Here is a 23,333-nt window from a genome sequence, read left to right on the forward strand (position 1 = left end):
GGCTTAAGAAATTTGGTTTGTCACCTAAAACCCTGACAAACTTTTACAGATGCACAATTGAGAGCATCCTGTCAGGCTGTATCATCGCCTTGTACGACAACTGCACCGCCCTCAACCCGCAAGTCTCTCCAGAGTGGTGATGCAGTCTACACAATGCATCACCGGGGGCAAACTACAAACAGCTTCAAGGCCATCAGACTGCTAAACAGCAATCACTAACTCAGAGAGGCTGCTGCCTACAAAGAGACTCACTAGACACTTTAAACAATGCCAATTTAATAATGTTTACAGATCTTACATTACTCATCTCATATGTATATACGGTATCTTATACCATCTATTGCATCTTGCCTATGCCACTCGGCCATTGCTCATCCAAATATTCATTTGTACATATTCATATTCCATCCCTTTAGATTTGTGTGTAGTAGGTCGCTGTTTGGGAATTGTTAGATTACTTCTTAGATATTACTGCATTGTCGTAACTAGAAGCACAAGCATTTCGCTACACTCGCATGAACATCTGCTAACCATGTGTATGTGACCAATACAATTTGATTTGATTTGATTTGAGACACCGAATTCATGGTCAACTCATTCACAGTTGGCCAGGGGGCTAAGCTGGAGACGATGACTGGAGAGAAGAACAAGGTGAGTTGCTCAACCAGACACACCCACACTTACTTGTGGCCTCATGGGCGCACCTGCACATTGGCTAACTTGTACTTAAACTGTAAATTACATAGATGGGGAATTCCAGTCCTGGAGGGCCAAAGTGTGCAGGCATTTGTTCCAGTTCAGCTTTTGCACCATATAAAATGTTTATCAGTTTCCTTAGAACTGGAGCAAAAGTCTACACATGCGATCAATGAACAGTTGCTCTCCCTACTTTGAATGTGTTCTTTTTTTGCATGACCCATTCTATGAGTGGTGCTAAACCTACTTATAACAAGCCGTAGTGTGCTAACTTGGAATTTCTAGTTTGTTACTCTTGCATGGTATGTCATGCACTAACTCCTCTACCCTTTCCCAGGCTAAGGTGAACCTGGTTGGGAACATGCTAAACGTCTCACTGAAGGGCATTGAGTCAGTCATGGAACATCATCGTTGTGAGTATTATGGTTGGGGACTAGAATGGGTTTGAATTGTCAACAAGGGGTGGAATTTCCCTCCTTCATGTAACTGGGCTGTAAAACCTCATCTGTGTGCACCCTTTATCTTTCCAGACCATGACGCTTCGCCCCATCGTCTGCAAGAGGATAAGTAAGTGCATGTAGTGATCTCTCAACCCTTTTTGAATAAATTAAGAAAATTTATTGACTTCTATGGTTTGTCTATAAAGAGTTGATCCTTAGCTTTGATTGGTTGAGCTGCAATGTATAGCAAAACAGACTCCAGACTCTATCCAGTGTTCGCTTTTATTGCATTTATCATTCAATATTTTACATGGTAATATGGCACAAGGTGGGTATACTGATTTAATGTTTACTAACTCAAAAAAGGTAAGACGTTCATAGGAACTTTGAGCCTTACAGCTGTAGTTGAGGGCCAGCCAATAATTATTTTGGGGGGCAGATTTGGTGACCACTGCATTTCAATGGTATGAAAGTGGTGTGTACAGAAGCTCATTGCTTGTGGAAGAGGGCCTTGACGTTGTCCTCAACACTGACTGCCTCAGCCATCATGCCCATGGACTTGTTCTGCAGGGCAGCCTCTCTCATGCTGTGGTAGACGCACTCATTCTGCTTGAAAATCCTCTGCTCCATCTCGGTCTGCATACGCATTGACTAGGAAACAAGGGGTCAGGGGTCAAAAGGTAGACTGGTCTGGTATAATCTGGGAAATTAGTATTCAGTGAGGTGAAATTATAGATATGTAAACAATAGAGCTTACACTTCACTATTCTACCTGACAATCATATCTCCCTTCCACACATTTTTGTTGAATGTTTTGTAACATTATGCCCTACTGAACTGGCCCCATGCTATCTTTTTCTAATGTCATAGGTTAATAAAACTATTGAGGCAGCCTGTAGTCTAGTGTACCTCCAAGTCCTTGGTGATGGAGTGGTTGGGTCCATGTGTGATCATGAGAATGGCGTAGGCCTTACAGATCATGCCATGGCCCACCTCGATGAGCCCTGCATGCCAGTGAGTCACGCCAGCCCGCATGGTGGCCATGCCCAACTGGGCGTTATTGGGGTGGTACAACTTCCTGCACAGGAGAAGAGATAGAAGAGGGTTGGTGCAAAGGGAAGGGGAGGAAAAGAGAACATGTTTAAGATTAAGTAATTAGTGCACTAAATATACAAAAGTATGTGGACACCCCTTCAAATTTGTGGATTCGGCTATTTCAGCCACACCGTTGCTGACAGGTGTGTACAATCGAGCACACAGCTATGCAATCTCCATAGACAAACACTGGCAGTAGAATGGCCTTACTGAAGAGCTCAGTGACTTTAAACATGGTAGCGTCATAAGATGCCACCTTCCCAACAAGTTAGTTTGTCAAATGTCTGCCCTGCTAGAGTTGCCCCGGTCAACTGTAAGTGCTGTTATTGTTAAGTGGAAACTTCTAGGAGCAACAACATCTCAGCTGTGAAGTGGTAGGCCACACAAGCTCACAGACCGGGACCGGTGAGGGCTGAAGTGAGTAAAAATCATCTGTCCTCAGTTGCAACACTCACTACCAAGTTCCAAACTGCCCCTGGAAGCAATGTCAGCACAAGAACTGTTCGTTGGGAGTCAGCAGCTGCACACAAGCCTAAAATCACCAATGCGCAATGCCAAGCACGGCTGGAGTGGTGTAAAGCTTGCCGCCATTGGACTCTGGAGCAGTGGAAACGCGTTCTCTAGGGTGATGAATCACACTTCACCATTTAGCAGTCCGATGGACAAATCTGGGTTTGCGTATGCCAGGAGAATGCTATCTGCCCAGATGCATAGTGCCAAGGGTAAAGTTTGGTGGAGGAGGAATAATGGTCTGGGGCTGTTTTCCATGGTTTGGGCTAGGCGCCTTAGTTCCAGTGAAGGGAAATCTTAAAGCTACAGCATACAATGACATTCTAGACAATTCTGTGCTTCCAACTTTGTGGCAACAGTTTGGGGAAGGCCCGTTCCTGTTTCAGCATGACAATGCCCCCGTGCACAAAGTGAGGTCCATACAGAAATGGTTTGTCTAGATCGGTGTGGAAGAACTTGACTGGCCTGCACAGAGCCCTGACCTCACCCCATCGAACACCTTTGGGATGAATTGGAACACCAATTGTGAGCCAGGCCTAATCGCCCAACATCAGTGTCCGACCTCACTAATGTTCTTGCGGCTGAATGGAAGCAAGTCCCCGCAGCAATGTTCCAACATTTAGTGGAAAGCCTTCCCAGAAGAGTAGAGGCTGTTATATCAGCAAAGGGGAGACTAACTGCATATTAATGCCCATTATTTTGGAATGAGATGTTCGACGACCATGTAGTGTATGTTGTTGTCCTATCTAGCTATCTTAAGATGAATACACTAACTGTAAGTCGCTCTGGATGAGAGTATCTGCTAAATGACTCAAATGTAAACATAGAAATGGGATTTTAAAGCTGTAGACATGCAAATCTTCATATGGTCCATTAGATTAGTCTCCACCACTCTGTCCCCATTACAAACACTCACATGTATCCCTCCACCATCCTGCGTGAGTATTCTGCAGCCTCAGAGAAGAACTTCAGGTAGGACAGCACCTCGCTGGCTGCACTCAGCATACGCAGTTGGTACAGGTGTGTATCAGCCAACACAGGTTCCTGTTTGTCCAGACACTCACGACACAGCTTCACCACCTGTGCAGGGAAAGGGAGGGATGGAGGGGGAATTTAGCAGGTTTAACAAAAGAGGGAGAGTGAATTATATGGGACAGTGAAAGAGAGGTATTTACCAAACTCCAAAGCCATCCCTAAAGGTAAAGGAGGGGGTTGTTGTTGTTACCTCATGAAAGTCACCTGCAGTACGAGCCGCCTCAACCTTGGCCAGGCACTCCAAACTTAACTCCTGTACCTCTTTCACAAGCTCATCAGAGGGCTGAGAGAGAGAATATAGTAAACACAACAGCGTCAGTGTATTAACATTTGGGAGTATGCACATTGCACATCCCACCATCATTCACTCCTGATCATTGACAGGAAAGGAAAATGCCCGATGACCAAAATGCACTACTGCAGAGAACCACAAGAGAGTGACATATCCAACAACTCTGAAAACAGTGTTCCATTGAAGGAAATGTTGTATAATGTGTTCAGGTCCCAGTAGTCTCTTCTCACAGACACAGCAGCTGTGTGAGGAGACTAATGGTCCGGCAACTACAAAAATGGACTAGTGTAGGACACAGACTTATACTTGTGTTACACACCTTGTGACTTTATCATAATTTGCTCCAAGTCAACTCCCATACATAGATACTGATATAACACATATCCAGGTCCATGGCATTGACCCATGTCTAAAGATATGGTCGTGTGATAAGAGAGTTAGTCATATTATTTTGCGATGTCTCAGACAATCAATTGGAATTCAGCATTAGGTTACCATATCTCAGATGAAATCAGAAAAGCTTAATTTCATATCAACTGCTACATGTATTTTGTTCTATCTATGATAGCTGATATTTAGGGTTGGGATCTCATGTGAGGCACGAGTACAGTGAGAGTTGAGATCCATTAAGGGAGAGTGGAAGCATGGAACTTTATTGAACTGAAAAGTAATTAGGGTGATGTGTTGTTGGCCCCTGGGCCCTCAGAGGTATGATCAGGTGTTCATTTGTGCATTTGACTACATGCTTCTGGTGCATCAGCTGTGAGATGCCCATCTGCGTGATAGGGTTATGTGCCCAACGTGAGTCTGGGTACGGCATGGGGCCAAGGACCTAGGACCCCACTGTTTGGAATGGAATGAATTGACCCCAACTCTGCCCTCAACGTGTCACTACTTCTCCCACCTTGTTGCCTTCGGTCTCCTTGGCAGCCATCATTAGGTCATCTTTGAGGTTCTTGCTGCAGCTTTTGCAGGTGCAGTCAAAGTGGTACTGGTGCTTCAGGGCTCTCTGGCGGTCCGTTGACACGTTCAGGAAGTCCACGTAGCCCACCGTCAGCTCCTCATTCTCAGCAATCTTACCAAGCGCACGCAGCTCAACCCTGAGGGAGCAGGGCGGCAAGGTTAGCCTAGTGCCAGAGTAACAGCTGCTCTAGGATCAGCTTGTGCATGTCACATGCTGAAAGAACAGGCCCTGGAGCATAAGGGATAAGGGGGTGATGTAGTGTGATGTGATGGTACTAACTATAAGGGAGGGTAAAGGGGGTAGTGTAGTGTGATGGGAGTAACCATAAGGGAGGGTAAAGGGGGTAGTGTAGTGTGATGGTAGTAACCATAAGGGAAGGTAAAGGGGGTAGTGTAGTGTGAGGGTAGTAACCATAAGGGAGGGTAAAGGGGGTAGTGTAGTGTGAGGGTAGTAAACATAAGGGAGGGTAAAGGGGGTAGTGTAGTGTGAGAGTAGTAACCATAAGGGAAGGTAAAGGGGTAGTGTAGTGTGAGGGTAGTAACCATAAGGGAGGGTAAAGGGGGTAGTGTAGTGTCATGGTAGTAACCATAAGGGATGGTAAAGGGGTAGTGTAGTGTGATGGTAGTAACCATAAGGGAGGGTAAAGGGGGTAGTGTAGTGTGAGAGTAGTAACCATAAGGGATGGTAAAGGGGGTAGTGTAGTGTGAGGGGAGTAACCATAAGGGGGATAAAGGGGGTAGTGTAGTGTGAGGGTAGTAACCATAAGGGGGGTCGGGGGTAGTGTAGTGTGATGGTAGTAACCATAAGGGAGGGTAAAGGGGGTAGTGTAGTGTGATGGTAGTAACCATAAGGGATGGTAAAGGGGTAGTGTAGTGTGAGGGTAGTAACCATAAGGGGGGTCGGGGGGTAGTGTAGTGTGATGGTAGTAACCATAAGGGAGGGTAAAGGGGGTAGTGTAGTGTGATGGTAGTAACCATAAGGGGGGTAAAGGGGGTAGTGTAGTGTGAGGGTAGTAACCATAAGGGAGGGTAAAGGGGGTAGTGTAGTGTGATGGTAGTAACCATAAGGGATGGTAAAGGGGGTAGTGTAGTGTGATGGTAGTAACCATAAGGGATGGTAAAGGGGGTAGTGTAGTGTGATGGTAGTAACCATAAGGGAGGGTAAAGGGGGTAGTGTAGTGTGATGGTAGTAACCATAAGGGAAGGTAAAGGGGGTAGTGTAGTGTGATGGTAGTAACCATAAGGGATGGTAAAGGGGGTAGTGTAGTGTGAGGGTAGTAACCATAAGGGATGGTAAAGGGGGTAGTGTAGTGTGAGGGTAGTAACCATAAGGGATGGTAAAGGGGGTAGTGTAGTGTGACGGTAGTAACCATAAGGGATGGTAAAGGGGGTAGTGTAGTGTGATGGCAGTAACCATAAGGGATGGTAAAGGGGGTAGTGTAGTGTAGCCCCTAGTAGGTCTCTGGACCTTTACAGCGTTCCCTGTTTTTTTATTTATTTAACTAGGCAAGTCAGTTAAGAACAAATTCTTATTTACAATGAAGGCCTACCCTGGCCAAACCCGTACGACACTGGGCCAATTGTACAACACTTGATGGGACTCCCAATCACAGACAGATGTGATACAGCCTGGATTTGAACCATGCACTAAGATGCAGTGCCTTAGACCGCTGCACTACTAGGACAGGTCTGCAAGTTCAAGCCCTGCTACGAATGTTCTCTCTCAATTGCTACAATAGCGAAAGGCCAGGAAAGTTATTGCAGTGACATAGTTGGCCAGGGAGCTGACAGCATTTTTGTATTTTTTTGGAGATAGGAAACCTTCATTGACCAGTCAGCAAACATAAACATCACTGGTTGGATAATCCTTGCAGCTCGTGGTTCAGAGAAAGTTATAGTGATCGTTCATAAATATGCTTTGGAGGAACATCCATAGCCCAGCTGCAAGCTCAGTGTGGGGGTTTTCATTTCACTCAACTTGAAACAACATTCTAACAAAGCAGTTTTGGGATTTTGCACTGACAGACAACCAAAAACAGCCATCATCACCAACACAGTGCAGGCAGTCTAGAAGTCTAAAAATACATTCATGTTATGATGTGATGTTTGAAGTAATCTTATCAGGTAGTTGACTGAAAACTGAGCAAAATCTAACAATAGACACACTTCACACAACAAAGCCTCAAGCAGAATAGCAACTCAGTCCTACTGAGAGTTAAACAAACCATGCTATAGTCGGACAGACACAATTTGTTTCGTAATATTCTGTTTTCCCCTCAGTTATTAACTTTAGGGGTTAGATTTGATAATAATTTTATGATAATGAGTCATTTGATCATGCTTAATGAGGAAACGGTCCTGTGGTAAAGAAGGAAACATAGGGAAATATAGGGGAAATCACACTATTCAATGTCAGGGTCAAGATTAGAATGCCTGACTGTCATTTGGTACTGTTGTTATGTTGACTTCCTCACTAACCTCCAGTGATTGAGGGTTAATAACATGTGTTAATGAGATCTTTGAGGATCGGATGCTCAAGGTTCAAAGGTTAGATGTTAGTTTGAAGCAGGCAGAAAGACCCACCTCCTCTTAGAGTGGAAGGTTGCATTCAGAGCTGACTGACTGGAAGAGATGGCAGTCAAAGAGTTTACAAATCACGTACAAACGTTTCATCTCTCCCTCTCCCTCTCTTGGGGGATACATACTTGCCATGGTTGAGGATGACAGCACAGTTGGGCCAGCAGTCATGGTTGACCAGACACAGGTTAGGGAACAGACCTACTCCCACTGCCTGCTGACCCCTCTGGTCACTCAGAGTAAAACCATTACAGTTGATCTACAGATGGATGGAGAAAGGGGGGGATGGAGAGAAAAAAAGAAAGAGAGGGGAGAGAGAGATGGAATGAGAATGACAGTGGAAGAAGACAGAGAGAGAGGAATAAAGAGATGAATGGTTAATGACACTACCTCATAGTCTATAGAGAGTAAAATAACACATACTATAGTCAAAATAGATCAACTAGTGGTCTTGTACGTACTGTGCCAAAGTTTGAGATATCTGGATGGTAAGATGACTAACTCATTGATACGTACTATGCCAAAGATGTGTGAGATGTACTCCACGCCATGCCTGGTGTTGGGACAGTAGTCCAGGAAGTTGTGCACGTCGATCTTGAGCTCTTTGAGGTTGTCGGCGGGCATGTCGGCCACGTGGTCCTCCAGCTGGTCCACTGAGGTCAGCTGGCTGTCCGACACAATGCCTGTGTCCTTCTGTATGCGCCACAGCACACGGGCAGCAAGACTGGAGAGGGACAGGGAGAGTTAGCATTATAGTTTTATATGAGTGGCTGACATAGCCTGGTTTCTTTTTTATGCAACTTGGCAAGGCATTGGCAACCACTCACCTTCCCCTGTCCATCCATTCTCTTCCTACTCCCCTCTCTCTCCTTCCTCCACCACCTCTCTCCGCTAACTCTCTCTCCTTCTCCTCTATTTGTCTCCCTCCTCCACTCTCTCTCCTCCCTCCTTCTTACCGGACATTCTCATTGGGGGCCTTTCCGTTCTTCTTGATGGCACCACACTCCTGCTTGTGCTCGTCCCAGCATGCAGTCTGACAGGTGCGGTCACAGTAATGGGCAAACTTACACTGGGCGCAGCGGTGGAGGTTGGCCTGGCGACGGAAGCAGCTATGACACACCTGCTGAGACAGACTGGGAAAAGTGGGGAGGTCAAGGGTTAGAGGTCATGATTTCTTATGGGGTTCAGGGGTTTACCAGCCCCCTGAAACAATTGAAAATCAAACCCTGCTGCGCTCTCATCCTCCCTTCTGTCCTTGGTAACTATCAGATTTAGTGGAAACCTGTTACCATACAACCTAATGGCAGGCCCACACACATGGTCCCTAGAGAAATCAGTCCGAACTACTACATAGGCCCTGTGGGAAATGAAGTTCCAAACTGTCCTGGGAACATAGCTTATACACGGAGCCAAATCAAATCAAATTTGATCTGTCACATACACATGGTTAGCAGATGTTAATGCGAGTGTAGCGAAATGCTTGTGCTTCTAGTTCCGACAATGCAGTGATAACCAACAAGTAATCTAACTAACAATTCTAAAACTACTGTCTTATACACAGTGTAAGGGGATAAAGAATATGTACATAAGGATAGATGAGTGAGTGATGGTACAGAGCAGCATACAGTAGATGGTATCGAGTACAGTATATACATATGAGATGAGTATGTAGACAAAGTAAACAAAGTGGCATAGTTAAAGTGGCTAGTGATACATGTATTACATAAGGATGCAGTCGATGATGTAGAGTACAGTATATACGTATGCATATGAGATGAATAATGTAGGGTAAGTAACATTATATAAGGTAGCATTGTTTAAAGTGGCTAGTGATATATTTACATCATTTCCCATCAATTCCCATTATTAAAGTGGCTGGAGTTGGGTCAGTGTCAATGACAGTGTGTTGGCAGCAGCCACTCAATGGTGGCTGTTTAACAGTCTGATAGCCTTGAGATAGAAGCTGTTTTCAGTCTCTCAGTCCCAGCTTTGATGCACCTGTACTGACCTCGCCTTCTGGATGATAGCGGGGTGAACAGGCAGTGGTTCGGGTGGTTGATGTCCTTGATGATCTTTATGGCCTTCCTGTGACATCGGGTGGTGTAGGTGTCCTGGAGGGCAGGTAGTTTGCCCCCGGTGATGCGTTGTGCAGACCTCACTACCCTCTGGAGAGCCTTACGGTTGAGGCGGAGCAGTTGCCGTACCAGGCGGTGATACAGCCCGCCAGGATGCTCTCGATTGTGCATCTGTAGAAGTTTGTGAGTGCTTTTGGTGACAAGCCGAATTTCTTCAGCCTCCTGAGGTTGAAGAGGCGCTGCTGCGCCTTCTTCACGACGCTGTCAGTGTGAGTGGACCAATTCAGTTTGTCTGTGATGTGTATGCCAAGGAACTTAAAACTTGCTACCCTCTCCACTACTGTTCCATCGATGTGGATAGGGGTGTTCCCTCTGCTGTTTCCTGAAGTCCACAATCATCTCCTTAGTTTTGTTGACGTTGAGTGTGAGGTTATTTTCCTGACACCACACTCCGAGGGCCCTCACCTCCTCCCTGTAGGCCGTCTCGTCGTTGTTGGTAATCAAGTACCACTGTTGTGTCGTCCGCAAACTTGATGATTGAGTTGGAGGCGTGCGTGGCACGCAGTCGTGGTGAACAGGGAGTACAGGAGAGGGCTCAGAACCCTTGTGGGGCCCCGTGTTGAGGATCAGCGGGGAGGAGATGTTGTCCTACCCTCACCACCTGGGGGCGGCCCGTCAGGAAGTCCAGTACCCAGTTGCACAGGGCGGGGTCGAGACCCAGGGTCTCGAGCTTGATGACGAAACTATGGTGTTGAATGCAGCTGTAGTCGATGAACAGCATTCTCACATGGTATTCCTCTTGTCCAGGTGGGTTAGGGCAGTGTGCAGTGTGGTTGAGATTGCATCGTCTGTGGACCTATTTGGGCGGTAAGCAAATTGGAGTGGGTCTAGGGTGTCAGGTAGGGTGGAGGTGATATGGTCCTTGACTAGTCTCTCAAAGCACTTCATGATGACGGAAGTGAGTGCTACGGGGCGGTTCGTTTAGCTCAGTTACCTTAGCTTTCTTGGGAACAGGAACAATGGTGGCCCTCTTGAAGCATGTGGGAACAGCAGACTGGTATAGGGATTGATTGAATATGTCCGTAAACACACCGGCCAGCTGGTCTGCGCATGCTCTGAGGGCGCGGCTGGGGATGCCGTCTGGGCCTGCAGCCTTGCTAGGGTTAACACGTTTAAATGTCTTACTCACCTCGGCTGCAGTGAAGGAGAGACCGCATGTTTTCGTTGCAGGCCGTGTCAGTGGCACTGTATTGTCCTCAAAGCGGGCAAAAAAGTTATTTAGTCTGCCTGGGAGCAAGACATCCTGGTCCGTGACTGGGCTGGGTTTCTTCTTGTAGTCCGTGATTGACTGTAGACCCTGCCACATGCCTCTTGTGTCTGAGCCATTGAATTGAGATTCCACTTTGTCTCTGTACTGACGCTTAGCTTGTTTAATAGCCTTGCGGAGGGAATAGCTGCATTGTTTATATTCGGACATGTTACCAGACACCTTGCCCTGATTAAAAGCAGTGGTTCGTGCTTTCAGTTTCACGCGAATGCTGCCATCAATCCACGGTTTCTGGTTTGGGAATGTTTTTATCGTTGCTATGGGAACGACATATTCGACGCACGTTCTAATGAACTCGCACACCGAATCAGCGTATTCGTCAATATTTTCATCTGACGCAATACGAAACATGTCCCAGTCCACGTGATGGAAGCAGTCTTGGAGTGTGGAGTCAGCTTGGTCTGACCAGCGTTGGACAGACCTCAGCGTGGGAGCCTCTTGTTTAAGTTTCTGCCTGTAGGCAGGGATCAACAAAATGGAGTCGTGGTCAGGAGTATACAAAACATTAAGAACATGCTCTTTCCATGACAGACTGACCAGGTGAATCCAGGTGAAAGCTATGAGCCCTTATTGATGTCACTTTTTAAAACAACTTCCATCAGTGTAGATGAAGGGGAGGAGTCAGGTTAAAGGAGGATCTTTAAGCCTTGAGACAATTGAGACATGGATTGTGTACATGTGCCATTCAGAGGATGAATGGAAAAGACAAAAGATTGAAGTGCCTTTGAACGGGGTATGGTACTAAGTGCTAGGCACACCGGTTTGTGTCAAGAACTGCAACGCTGCAGGGTTTTTCACGCTCAACAATTTCCTGTGTGTATCAAGAATGGTCCACCATCCAAAGGATATCCAGCCAACTTAACACAACTGTGGGAAGCATTGGAGTCAACATGGGCCAGCATCCCTGTGGAATGCTTTCGACACCTTGTAGAGTCAATGCCCCGACGTATTGAGGCTGTTATGAGGGCAAAATGGGGGGGTGCAACTCAATATTAGGAAGTTGTTCCTAATGTTTAGTATAATTAGTGTATATGGGGTAGAGAATAACAACGCAAGGCAATGACCAGTGGATGACATCATGGACTGACAATGGAGTGGATTTATTTCACTAGCAATTTTCACTCTGGTGGGTCTTAAAACGAGTGATTGCGCCTATTTGAAGCTGGGGGTGATTAGATGGCCATGGTAGTGTGAGAAGCCAGCAGGTTGGACATTAAGACATTAAATAGATTTTTAAAAACAGGGATATGTTGGTGTGCTGGAGAGTGTAGGTTTAGGGATGAATGATAATACGCTCTCACAGCAAACTGAGTGGGGAGCCATTTCTGTACCTTATCAGTGAAGAGAAAGACCTGTTCTGTGTCAGCATTTAAATCTCGCAGTCCCTTAACTACTTACCTCATATTTCCTCTCTCCTTTTTTTATATGTCTTTCCTGGCTATCCTCTTCCCTTGCCCTTTTTTCAGTGCATCGCCCTTTTCCCTCGCCCTTTTTCATACAGACCCAATAAATATTGACTCGTATTCAGACTCCTTGACTTTTTCCACATTTTGTTACATTAAACCTTATTCTAAGATGGATTAAATGAATAAAAAATCCTCATCAATCTACACAATACCCCATGACAAAGCGAAAACAGGTTTGTAATTTGTTTTGCAAATGTATACATTTGAACAAAAACCAAGCAATGAGGTCGAAGGGATTGTCCGTAAAGCTCAAGACAGGATTGTGTCAGGGCACAGATCTGGAAAAGGGTAGTGAAGGGTAGAAGCGTAATGCAGGAATGGCTTCAGGACAAGTCCCTGAATGTCCTTGAGTGGCCCAGCCAGATCCCGGACTTGAACCCAATCGAACATCTCTGGAGAGACCTGAAAATAGCTGTGCAGCGATGCTCCCCATCCAACCTGACAGAGCTTGAGAGGATCTGCAGAGAAGAATGGGAGAAACTCCCCAAATACAGGTGTGCCAAGCTTGTAGCGTCATACCTAAGAAGACTTGAGGCTGTAATTGATGCCAAAGGTGCTTCAACAAAGTACTGAGTAAAGGGTCTGAATACTTATGTAAATGTGATCTGTTTATTTTAATATATTTGCAAAAAGAATGATAAACCTGTTTTTGCTTTGTCATTATGGGGGTATTGTGTGTTGATTGATGAGGGGAAAAAATAATGTAATCAATTTTAGAATACAGCTTTAACGTAACAAAATGTGGAAAAAGTGAAAGGGTCTGAATACTTTCCGAATGCACTGTATTTATGTAATGAGCTATACTGAGATGACTTTACAGAAATATGATGGTATTCTTCCAAACTTCTCTCTCTCTCTCTCTCTAAAAATCTGTTTGCACTTCATCTGAGAATGTTTCCACTGTCATTCCGTGTACTTGTTGAGCTCCACCACTATATCTGTTCTGGTTTACTATATGTAGGGGAGAGTTGGTCAATTGAGCCATTTTTTACTATCAGCATCATTCCGTAAAAGGAAATCAAATTTTAGCAAAGATATCTGCATATATTCAGAATGTTGTGTATACCTGGAAATAATCAGAATTCATGTAAACATTACAGTTTTGAAAACATAGCTTGTCCAAAAAAAGTGGTCATTTGGCACGACCCTCCCCCGGGTTAAGTTAAGCCGTGTACAAATGTCTGTACTGAATTAAATATTACCACTACCTTTTTAAAACCAAGTCTATCTTTATTTCCCAAACACAATTCAATACAATCACAATCACTTTTTTGTCTGTTAATAATTTTAAGCGTCTTTTAACAGGCTTTAAACCTAACAAACACTTTTAACATAGGCCAGCACTGTTGTTACCTCACATCTCAGCGATGATGCCTTGCATCACGCCTAGGAAGAAAACACTTAGATTTGCTCAACTTGCCATTGGCTCAACTATTGGCTCAACTTACCCCATGGTCATTGGCTCAACTTACACCAAGGCAAATATTTTGACTATATTAGCCCACAGAGCTACAAGGATACACTTGCATGCTATGTTTAGGAACTCATATTCAAGCTTATAGAGACCCCAACTGATGTACAGTATATACTATAGTATTCACAGTACCTTTTTTGCGGACTTGACTATAGTATTCACGGTTGTGTTTTTGCGCAGTGTTTTTGGGCAAAAACACTAGACACTAGAGTGAATACTGTAATACTGTAGTATTTACTGAAGTGTTTTTGTGGACATGAATGTAGTGTTTACTGTACTGTTTTTGCAGACATTACTGTAGTATATGTAGTATTTACTATAGTGCTTTTGTTGAATTGTCTTTTGTTTTATTATCTTTTTAATCATCTTGAAAAAAATTTGGGGGTTTTCTCCTTGAGGAAACTTACTGGACAAACACAAAAAAGCAAATTGTCCATAACTGTCACGACTTCCCCCAAATTCGGTCTCTCTCCGTGTTCGGGCGGCGTTCATTGGTAGACGTCACCGGCCTTCTAACCATCGCCGATCCACTTTTCATTTTCCATTTGTTTTGTCTTTGTCTTATACACCTGGTTTCAATTCCCCAATTACTTGTTCATTATTTAACCCTCTGTTCCCCCATGTTTGTTTGTGAGTGATTGTTTTTATGTAATACGGTCCGTTTATGTGGGCTCACTTATTTTGTGTTGTATTTGTCTATTTTTTGAGTAAAATATGTTTATTTACTCATATCGGCTGTCCTGCGCCTGACCCCTCTACACCAGCTACACACAGACTACATTACAATAACCTGTATGTACTGTAGGTAGGACAGTGGTCTGACCGGTTAGGTTGACCTTCTGTCTGGTGAAGGTCAGGTTTGGCAAGGTACAAGGGGGAGAGGATGGGGGAGTTCTCCTTTTTTTCTCAACTTGATGAAAACACATTTTTTATGGATTTTAATAAGTAAAGAAGTAAAGTAAAAAATACAAGAGGATACGAAGCTGGTTTAGGGTAAAGGTTGGGAATAGGATACAAACCCGGTTTAGGTGACTTGAGTTGGAGGAAAGAGGAAATAACTTTATTAAAAATTTAACGTAGGGGATGGAAACTTCTTCTTCAAGATACTGGGAGGGGAGGTTTGTGATTTTTGAGTAGTGGGATGAATGGTTGTGCTTATTGTTGATTTTTTCTTTTGGAAAAGTTTTATCGCATTTCCTTTAAAACAGCTCATATATATTTTTGTCATTTCTTTACACGTAAAAATGGCATAAAAGCATAAAAACAGCATTTGGATATTACATGTAAATTTGTTAAAAAGTACATGTTAAAACCAATAAAAACAAGCCATAATTAAAAGCACTTTTCTATGTAAAACATCCAATTCTGTAAAGCCATTTAAAATGTGTACAAATGATTTAACAAAAGTAAAACATTTTTAAGACATGGAAAATATGTTAAAAAGCTGTCTTCGGTCCTTTGTACAGGAGCGGGGTGAGTCATTATCAAACTCGCCTCCTCCTGCTCTTCCAATGTCGTTTGTGTTTCCATTGAATTAATTAGGTATGGAGAATATTTTATTTAACAATATATGGTCTCTACTTGGCATGAAGGTTTTTCAGTCATGGGTGGCACACATTGAGGTATGGGGGAGGGGAATGAAAGGGACATATGCTAATTTAATATTAGCATATCAATGCAGTATGTAGTATATATTATTCTACAGTATACTACAGCATTCTATAGTATGCACTACATGATCAAGGGATACTACAGTGTGTAGTATAATATTTGGCAGCATACTACAAAATTACTGTATATATTAAGCACTATCGAGGGATATTAGCACTATCGAGGGATACTACAGTGTATAGTATAATATTCTACAGTATACTACAAAATGATATAGTAAGCGCTACACGATCGAGGGATATTACGGTGTTGTAGTATAATATTCTACAACATTCTATAGTAAGCACTACACATGATTGAGGGATACTACAGAGTGTAATATAGTATTCTACAGTGTACTACAGTTTACTACAGAATACCAGAGGTTGTGGACTCAAGTCACATGACTTGGACTCGAGTCACAAATATGATGACTTGCAACTCAACTTTGACTTTAACACCAATGACTTGGACTTGAACCTTTTGACTCGCCTGACTTGATAACCTCCCCAAGCCCAAATATAAAAAATGATGCTATTATAAAAAGTGGGCAGAGCATCAACTCTTCATTTAACGGATTACAGTTTGAATCGGACAGCAGCCAATCAAATTGTGCAAGCTGAAAAAAAGTTGTGCGTGGCAGTGCAGAGGAATGTCGGCGGGTGAATTTAGATGGAGCCCTTGGAAAGATGATTCCCAACATTTTTATTTTCGGATATAAAGACGACATATCAATAAAAAACTGATTTCAACTTGCAAAACATGCGGGGGGAAAATTACAGACGGAGGCGCAACAATTTCCAACTTTGTTCGACATTTGAAGCTGCACAAAGAAGGGTAAGTTGTAGCTAATATAGCCAACAGTTATATATTTTATTACTTTACTAGTGTATGGCTAACATAACGTTAAATCAATGAGCCTCCACATAGTCAGTCAGTGCGGGGACGTGATCATTGCACCCAAGATTGAGCTACAACTGGCTCAAATCATTGACATACGTTAGCCTACCATAACCACAGAGAGTGTGTGTGTGTGTGTGTGTGTGTGTGTGTGTGTGTGTGTGTGTTAAGGTTGGGCAATTGTGTACAAGCCAACATCGCCCGATTGTGCCCCATAGCAATCCTTGATCACTATGAGGGGATGTGTCTTTCTCATGGCTACCCATGTATTTCCATGGAAATATAACATTTATTTGGAAAGTAATAAATATATATATATTTTTAAAAGCATTCATGATTTGCGTAAATGTAATATACTAACTTAATCTTGTTAAAAATATGAAATGGTATTACATTTGTTGAAGAGCACATTATGACTTGTTTAGGACTCAAAACTCAAAGTTTAGGACTTGAGACTTCACTTGATACTTGACGTTCTTGACTTAAGACTTGACTCGGACTTACCTGTCTTGACTTGGGACGTAACTTGGGACTTGACTTGGGACTTGAGTGCTAAGACTTGAGACTTACTTGTGACTTATAAAACAATGACTTGTTCCCACCTCTGCAGAGTACTATAGAATTCTATAGTAAGTACTATTGTATTCTATAGTAAACTGTAGTATTTTTTTTATGTGAGCTTATTATAAAGTAATATCCAAACTGAACAAATAAGGACATTATTTACTTTACCCGTGACACTTGAACATGAAGCAAACATCTCAACCATTTCAACAATGAGGAAAACAACAAAACGTTACCCTAAAACAATGTTTAATCATGTTTGTGTGATTGCGCTTGTATGCTTGTATATATGTGTTTATGACAGGCAGAGGCAAACCTTGCTACAGTATGTTTCATAGTTTTCCATTTAAACGTGCCCCAGCTGACCAGGTGGTCCCCACTGACTGATTGTTAACAACTTTATGCAGCCTATATATTGAATAAATTCCTGAAATGAAAAAAAGCTTTTGAAATGAATATATTCAGTTGTGGGATAAACATAATCATAGCAAGTAATGTCTGTGGAAAGGTTGGGGAGGCCCCCAAATCACTAAATACACCCCGGTGGACAGGCACCCGACTGGTCCCAGCTATCATTCCCCTGATGTGCCAATAAACAGGTACCTGAGATTCCATTTCTATAATAGACAATCACGCAATACACATGAGGCCAGACTTTCTAAGCGTTTTTCATCTAGCAGCATTCAAACTTGCTTTCTCGACATGCATGTTGTACACAACTTCCTCGATCTCTGAACTTTGCCTTAAGGTGAAGGCGGGTGAGTACAGTATGGTTTTGTATATAAAAATAGAACGACTAAGTGGACTACGACACAATATTTTCCTAGGTGTGCAAAGATTGTGCAAAAAGCTTCAACGTAGGACTAAAAACATATGTAAGTGACATGGCTATGCCAAAAACACAATACTAAACAGCCATAAAATAACTGCCACACCTTGAAGACAGGCTTGTGTGTGTAAACAGTTTATCCTATGAGTGTCTGGGAGTGTGTCTAAAAGGAAATGGACCTAGCTTAATGCCTGCAATGATTGTTGGCATGCTGTAAAGCTTCAACACATCTTCTGTAAGCAGATAGCTGCCAGGGGACAAGACACACACACACACAGCCCCTGCACTATTCTTCTTCTCTAGTTTTGGAAAGCTCACACACCCCTCTTTCCAAAGAGCGTGATCCTTTCATTGCATACCTGCTATGTCTGCTGTCATCCCGATGCTAGCGCTTATATGGTTCCACACTGGCCAGCAGTAAGCAGGCATATCTGTGACCAGCATTCCAGCAGATAATGAGACTGAGACCGAGACCCCTCAATGCACACACACTCTCAAACACATACTCATACACATTTAGAAACAGAGTACAGTGCACAGAACTGAAAGTGTGGTCTTATTCATGGGCCATCCACCTGTACAGTAGATGGAGAGATTGATACACTGTATTGTAATATGTGTTTGTGTGTGTGTCGCTTATCTACACTAGATAAAGTACATTCCAATCTATACTGAACAAAAATATAAACACAACGCGTAACAATTTTAAAGATTTTTCTGAGTTACAGTTCATATAAGGAAATCAGTCAAATTAAATTAATTAATTAGGACTTCACATGACTGGGCAGGGGTGCAGCCATGGGTGGGCCTGGGAGGGCATAGCCCCACCCACTTGGCAGCCAGGCCTAGCCAATCAGAAGGAGCTTTTCCCCATAAAATGGCTTTATTACAGACAGAAATAATCCTTGACACAATGAGCAAAACCTACAAAACTGTTAATGGCAATTATCAATGACAATAATCAATTACATTATTTAATGAGCCTAGAAAGTGTCTAACGTTTAGATGTTACAATTGTAATAAAAATGGTATATTTTTGCTAGGTGTTGTCTGGTCTGTTGCATTGCTCAGAACTGTTGACCCAACTCAATAGGTGGCCTGTCACAAACCGTTGTGTCTTATGTTCTGGTTGAGGTGTTCCTCTCATTAAAAAGTAACTGGGGTTGTCGGTTGTTGTGCCATTTTAGCTAATTCTAGTCAGCAGGTGTTACTACAATATACTACAGTCTTGTCTGCAAAAACACTACAGTAAATACTACAGTAATGTCAGCAAAAACACGACAGTGAATACTATAGCATACTACAGTCATGTCCTCAAAAACACTGCAGTATATTACAGTCATATCCGCAAAACACTATAGTGAATACTACAGTAAAGTCTGCAAAAACCCTACAGTGAATACTATAGCATGCTACAGTCATGTCCGCAAAAACCCTACAGTAAATACTGCAGTATACTACAGTCAAGTCTACAAAACACTATAGTGAATACTATAGTATACTACAGTCATATCCGCAAAACACTATAGTGAATACTACAGTAAAGTCTGCAAAAACCCTACAGTGAATACTATATTATACCACAGTCATGTCCGCAAAAACCCTACAGTAAATATTGCAGTATACTACAGTCAAGTCTGCAAACACTATATTGAATACTACAGTAAAGTCTGCAAAAACACTACAGTGATTACTATACTATACTACAGTAAAGTCCGCAAAAGCACCACAGTAAATACTGCAGTATACTACAGTCAAATCTGCAAAACGCTATATTCAATACTAAGGTAAAGTCTACAAAAACACTACAGTGATTACTATAGAATGTTATGTCCACAAAAATGTTAAAGGGGGGAACCTCAGAGGCAATGAGCTCCCCAAGGACAGCACGTTCAAATCAAAACTGTCACGCTTGCTCCCCTCCCCCTCCCTGGCTCTCGAGGGTGCCAGGCTGCCCATCATTACTCACACCTGTCACCATCGATGCACGCACCAGTGCGTCTTTGGACTCACCTGGACTCCATTATTTTGTTTATTGCCCCTCCTATATCTGTCTGTTCCTCGTCTTGATCCCCGTGTCTGCATTAATGCCGTTTTGTTTCCCCTGTCCAGACGCTGTCCGTGTTCTGTTTCATGTCCGGTATTTCTTAAATGTTTACCCCATGTACTTGCTTTTCGTCTCCCAGCGTCTGTCCTTACGGAATGCAGAAACAAATTTTTGAAGCATCAGGGACTTTTATGTTTTTGTTGGTGACGTCGGGTCCGGGTGCCGCTACCGATGGAACTGGGGATGCCTCAGCTGGCTCGTCGGGCATCCACGCCTTAGCTGGCACATCAGGCTCCCATCCCACGTCATGCCTCAGCTGGCTCGTCAGGCACCCACGCCTCAGCGGGATTGTCGGGCTCCCACGCCTCAGCCGGCTCGTCAGGCTTCCATGCCTCAGCCGGCTTGTCCGACTCCCATGTCACTGCCGGCCTGTTAGGCTCGCCCAGGTGGGACACTGGGTGGCACCCCCAATAGCGGGGGTTACAGCTTCCCCTCCCTGGCTCTCAAGGGCACCAGGCTATCCATCCTTACCAACACCTGTCACCATCGTTACGTGCACCAGCGCATCTTTGGACTCACATGGACTCCATTATTTTGTATAGTGCCCCTCCTATATCTGTCTGTTCCTCGGTTTGATCCCCGTGTCTGCATTAATGTTATTTTGTTCCGCTTTTCCATATGCTGTCCTTGTTTTGTTTCATGTCTGTTATATATTAAATATCCCCTCCTTGTACTTGCTTTTCGTCTCCCAGCGTCTGTCCTCACAAAAACAGCATCGATAAAACTAGCTAGCGGTGCAATCGATCAAAAAATTCTAAAGTAAGCACTACGTGATCAAGGGATACTACAGTGTGTAGTATAGTATTCTACACAGTATACTACAACATTACATAGTAAGCACTACACGATCAAGGGGGATACTACAGCGTGTAGTATAGTATTCTACAGTATACGACAAAATATTATAGTAAGCACGACATGATCGAAGGATACACTACAGTGTGTAGTATAGTATTCTACAGTATACAACAAAAGTCTATAGTATGCACTACACGATCGAGGGATACAACAGTTTTGAGTATAGGATTCTACAGTATACTACAGTTTACTACATAATTCTATAGAATTCTATAGTAAGTACTATAGTATTCTAGAGTAAACTGAAGTATTTTTATGTGGGGACTTTCTACAGTTAAGAAATATCTGCACTATACATTGTCATTTGTAAAAATAGCCTCACCTTTGTTTTCCTATTTGAGAGGGACAGAGTGACTCCCCCTTGTGAAAATAATAATGGTGGCAAAGGACATAGTATGACATCATTCTACTGTATATGAGTGGCACATCACTGAAAGTGTGACAACATGAGTATCTGAAAGACAAACCCAACCCATTTATAAAGCACTCAAACAACAAGATGTTGAATTTTAAACAAACTTCACTGACATTTCTTTCAAGAATCTGTAAGATTGTAATATTAAAGAGATATTACATTGATTATGTTTACATTGGTACATAAACAGCAGGTATCATTTTCTACCCAGCACCTGCAATCTGGACTCAGGGGTAGACATAACGTCATAGTAAATGTAAATCTGTCTCCCTCCATTTAGTATAATATGTTGTTTCGAAATTATATGCGTTAATTTGTGGATGTCCATCAATCATTTCGTATGATACTGTATGTTACGAAGTACAATTCGTATGACACGTTACGAATTCCAATTTGATGTGGCTAACGTTAGCTAGGTGGCTAACTCTAACGTTAGCTCGGCTGGGGGTTATGGTTAAGTGTTAAGGTTAGGGTTAAGATTAGAAGTTAGGTTAAAGGGTTGAGGTTGGGGGAAGGGTTAGCTAACATGCTAAGTAGTTGTGCAGTAGCTAAAAAGTAGTAATTAGTTACAAAGTTGCTAATTAGCTAAAATGCTAAAGTTGTCCATGATGAGATTTGAACACTGATCTTTTGGGTTCGGACATGTTTGCGTTATATTCCTGCCCATCCACCCGACCAAACACCCTCCTTTTGTTTTTGCCTTAAATAACCTTTTGTCTTATACATTGAGTATACCAAACATTAGGAACACCTTTCTAATATTGAGTTGTCCCTCCCTTTTGCCATTAGAACAGCCGAAATTTGTTGGGAATGGACTCTACAAGGTGTCGAAAGGGTTCCACAGGGATGCTGGCCCATGTTGACTCAAATGCTTCCCACAGTCGTGTCAAGTTGGCTGGATATCCTTTGAATGGTGGGCCATTCTTGATATACACGGGAAACTGTTGAATGTGAAAAACCCAGCAACCCGGTTGCAGTTCTTGACACAAACCAATGCGCCTGGCATCTACTACCATACCCCGTTCAAAGGCACTTACATTGTTGGTCCTCCCCATTCACCTTCTGAATGGCACACATACACAATCCATGTCTCAATTGTAACAAGTGACAACAATACCAGATCATATATTTCACCTGGATTCACCTGGTTAGTCTAGGTCATGGAACGAGCACGTGTTCTTAATGTTTTATATACTCAGTGTATAACCATACGAAACATCCTGGATTTACGTATACTATGCTACGCCTAGTCTATGAGACCAGGCTGGCACCTGAGGAGTAATGGATATGCTCACTCCACTGTGAAATACCAATACTATACATGGCCTTTTGGCCACCACGATACAAACCATGAACCAGGCCCTACCCATCAAAGACATAGCAGAATGTAAGTATTTTTTTTATAAATAGAACCACAATATCAAATTGTTAAGGATATGAATTGATACAGGAACCATGAAGGTATCCTTTTTGCATTCAATTTGTCTTTCTTACTTAGAAATAATTGATGTGTGTGTGCATGCCACTGAGAAATTTGGTCATTATGACCAAAATCTCCATGCATTGGTCCCTACCTGTCGAAGACCACTGCAGCGAAGCTGGGCTCAGCGAGTACCACCTCCCCAGCACAGAGGTCCTTGGTGGTCCTGAGGCCTCTGCCCTTTACCCCAGTATCAAACACCTCCACATTGTCCATATCCAGGGTCATTACCAAGTGGATAGAAGACTGGAACACCTCACAGAAAAAAAGAGTGGGAGAGGAAGAAAGTGCTGGCTGAAGTGCATTCACCGACTCTCACAGTCTCCAAAAACTTTTAGCACCTGCCCCTCTCCTCAGCCAGACCCCGCCCTCCATAAATAGACTGGCCATCCTGGGACTGTGGGACTGTGCCATGACGGGGCAGGGGTGTGTGGATTGGGTGGGAGGGGGAGCTGTGGGAGTCAAGGGGATTGGGAGTGGAAGTACTGGGCAGGCATGCTCCATAGGGGGGACTTGCCCAGGTCTGCCTGGGTGTCCTCCCATCCTTGGGGTTGGTTCAGGCCAGGCAGGGTATTTTGGT

At 43.3% G+C, this 23,333-nt stretch overlaps 1 protein-coding gene across 1 annotated transcript; it reads right to left on the bottom strand.

The window, feature by feature from the left end:
* Window positions 1-1,404: 1,404 nt before the first annotated feature.
* LOC115123272 (histone-lysine N-methyltransferase Smyd1-like) lies at window positions 1,405-23,097 on the bottom strand. The gene is made up of 10 exons (XM_029652605.2): window positions 22,848-23,097; window positions 8,565-8,741; window positions 8,125-8,332; window positions 7,737-7,867; window positions 7,615-7,653; window positions 4,973-5,168; window positions 3,967-4,059; window positions 3,658-3,821; window positions 2,046-2,214; window positions 1,405-1,787 (listed from the first exon to the last, which is right to left on the bottom strand). Exons 1-10 carry the CDS (start codon window positions 22,979-22,981, stop codon window positions 1,626-1,628), a joined length of 1,473 nt encoding a protein of 490 aa, XP_029508465.1. The 5' UTR covers window positions 22,982-23,097; the 3' UTR covers window positions 1,405-1,625.
* Between the last annotated feature and the right edge of the window lie 236 nt (window positions 23,098-23,333).

This window comes from Oncorhynchus nerka, linkage group LG4 (assembly GCF_034236695.1).
Source record: "Oncorhynchus nerka isolate Pitt River linkage group LG4, Oner_Uvic_2.0, whole genome shotgun sequence".
NCBI lineage: Eukaryota > Metazoa > Chordata > Actinopteri > Salmoniformes > Salmonidae > Oncorhynchus > Oncorhynchus nerka.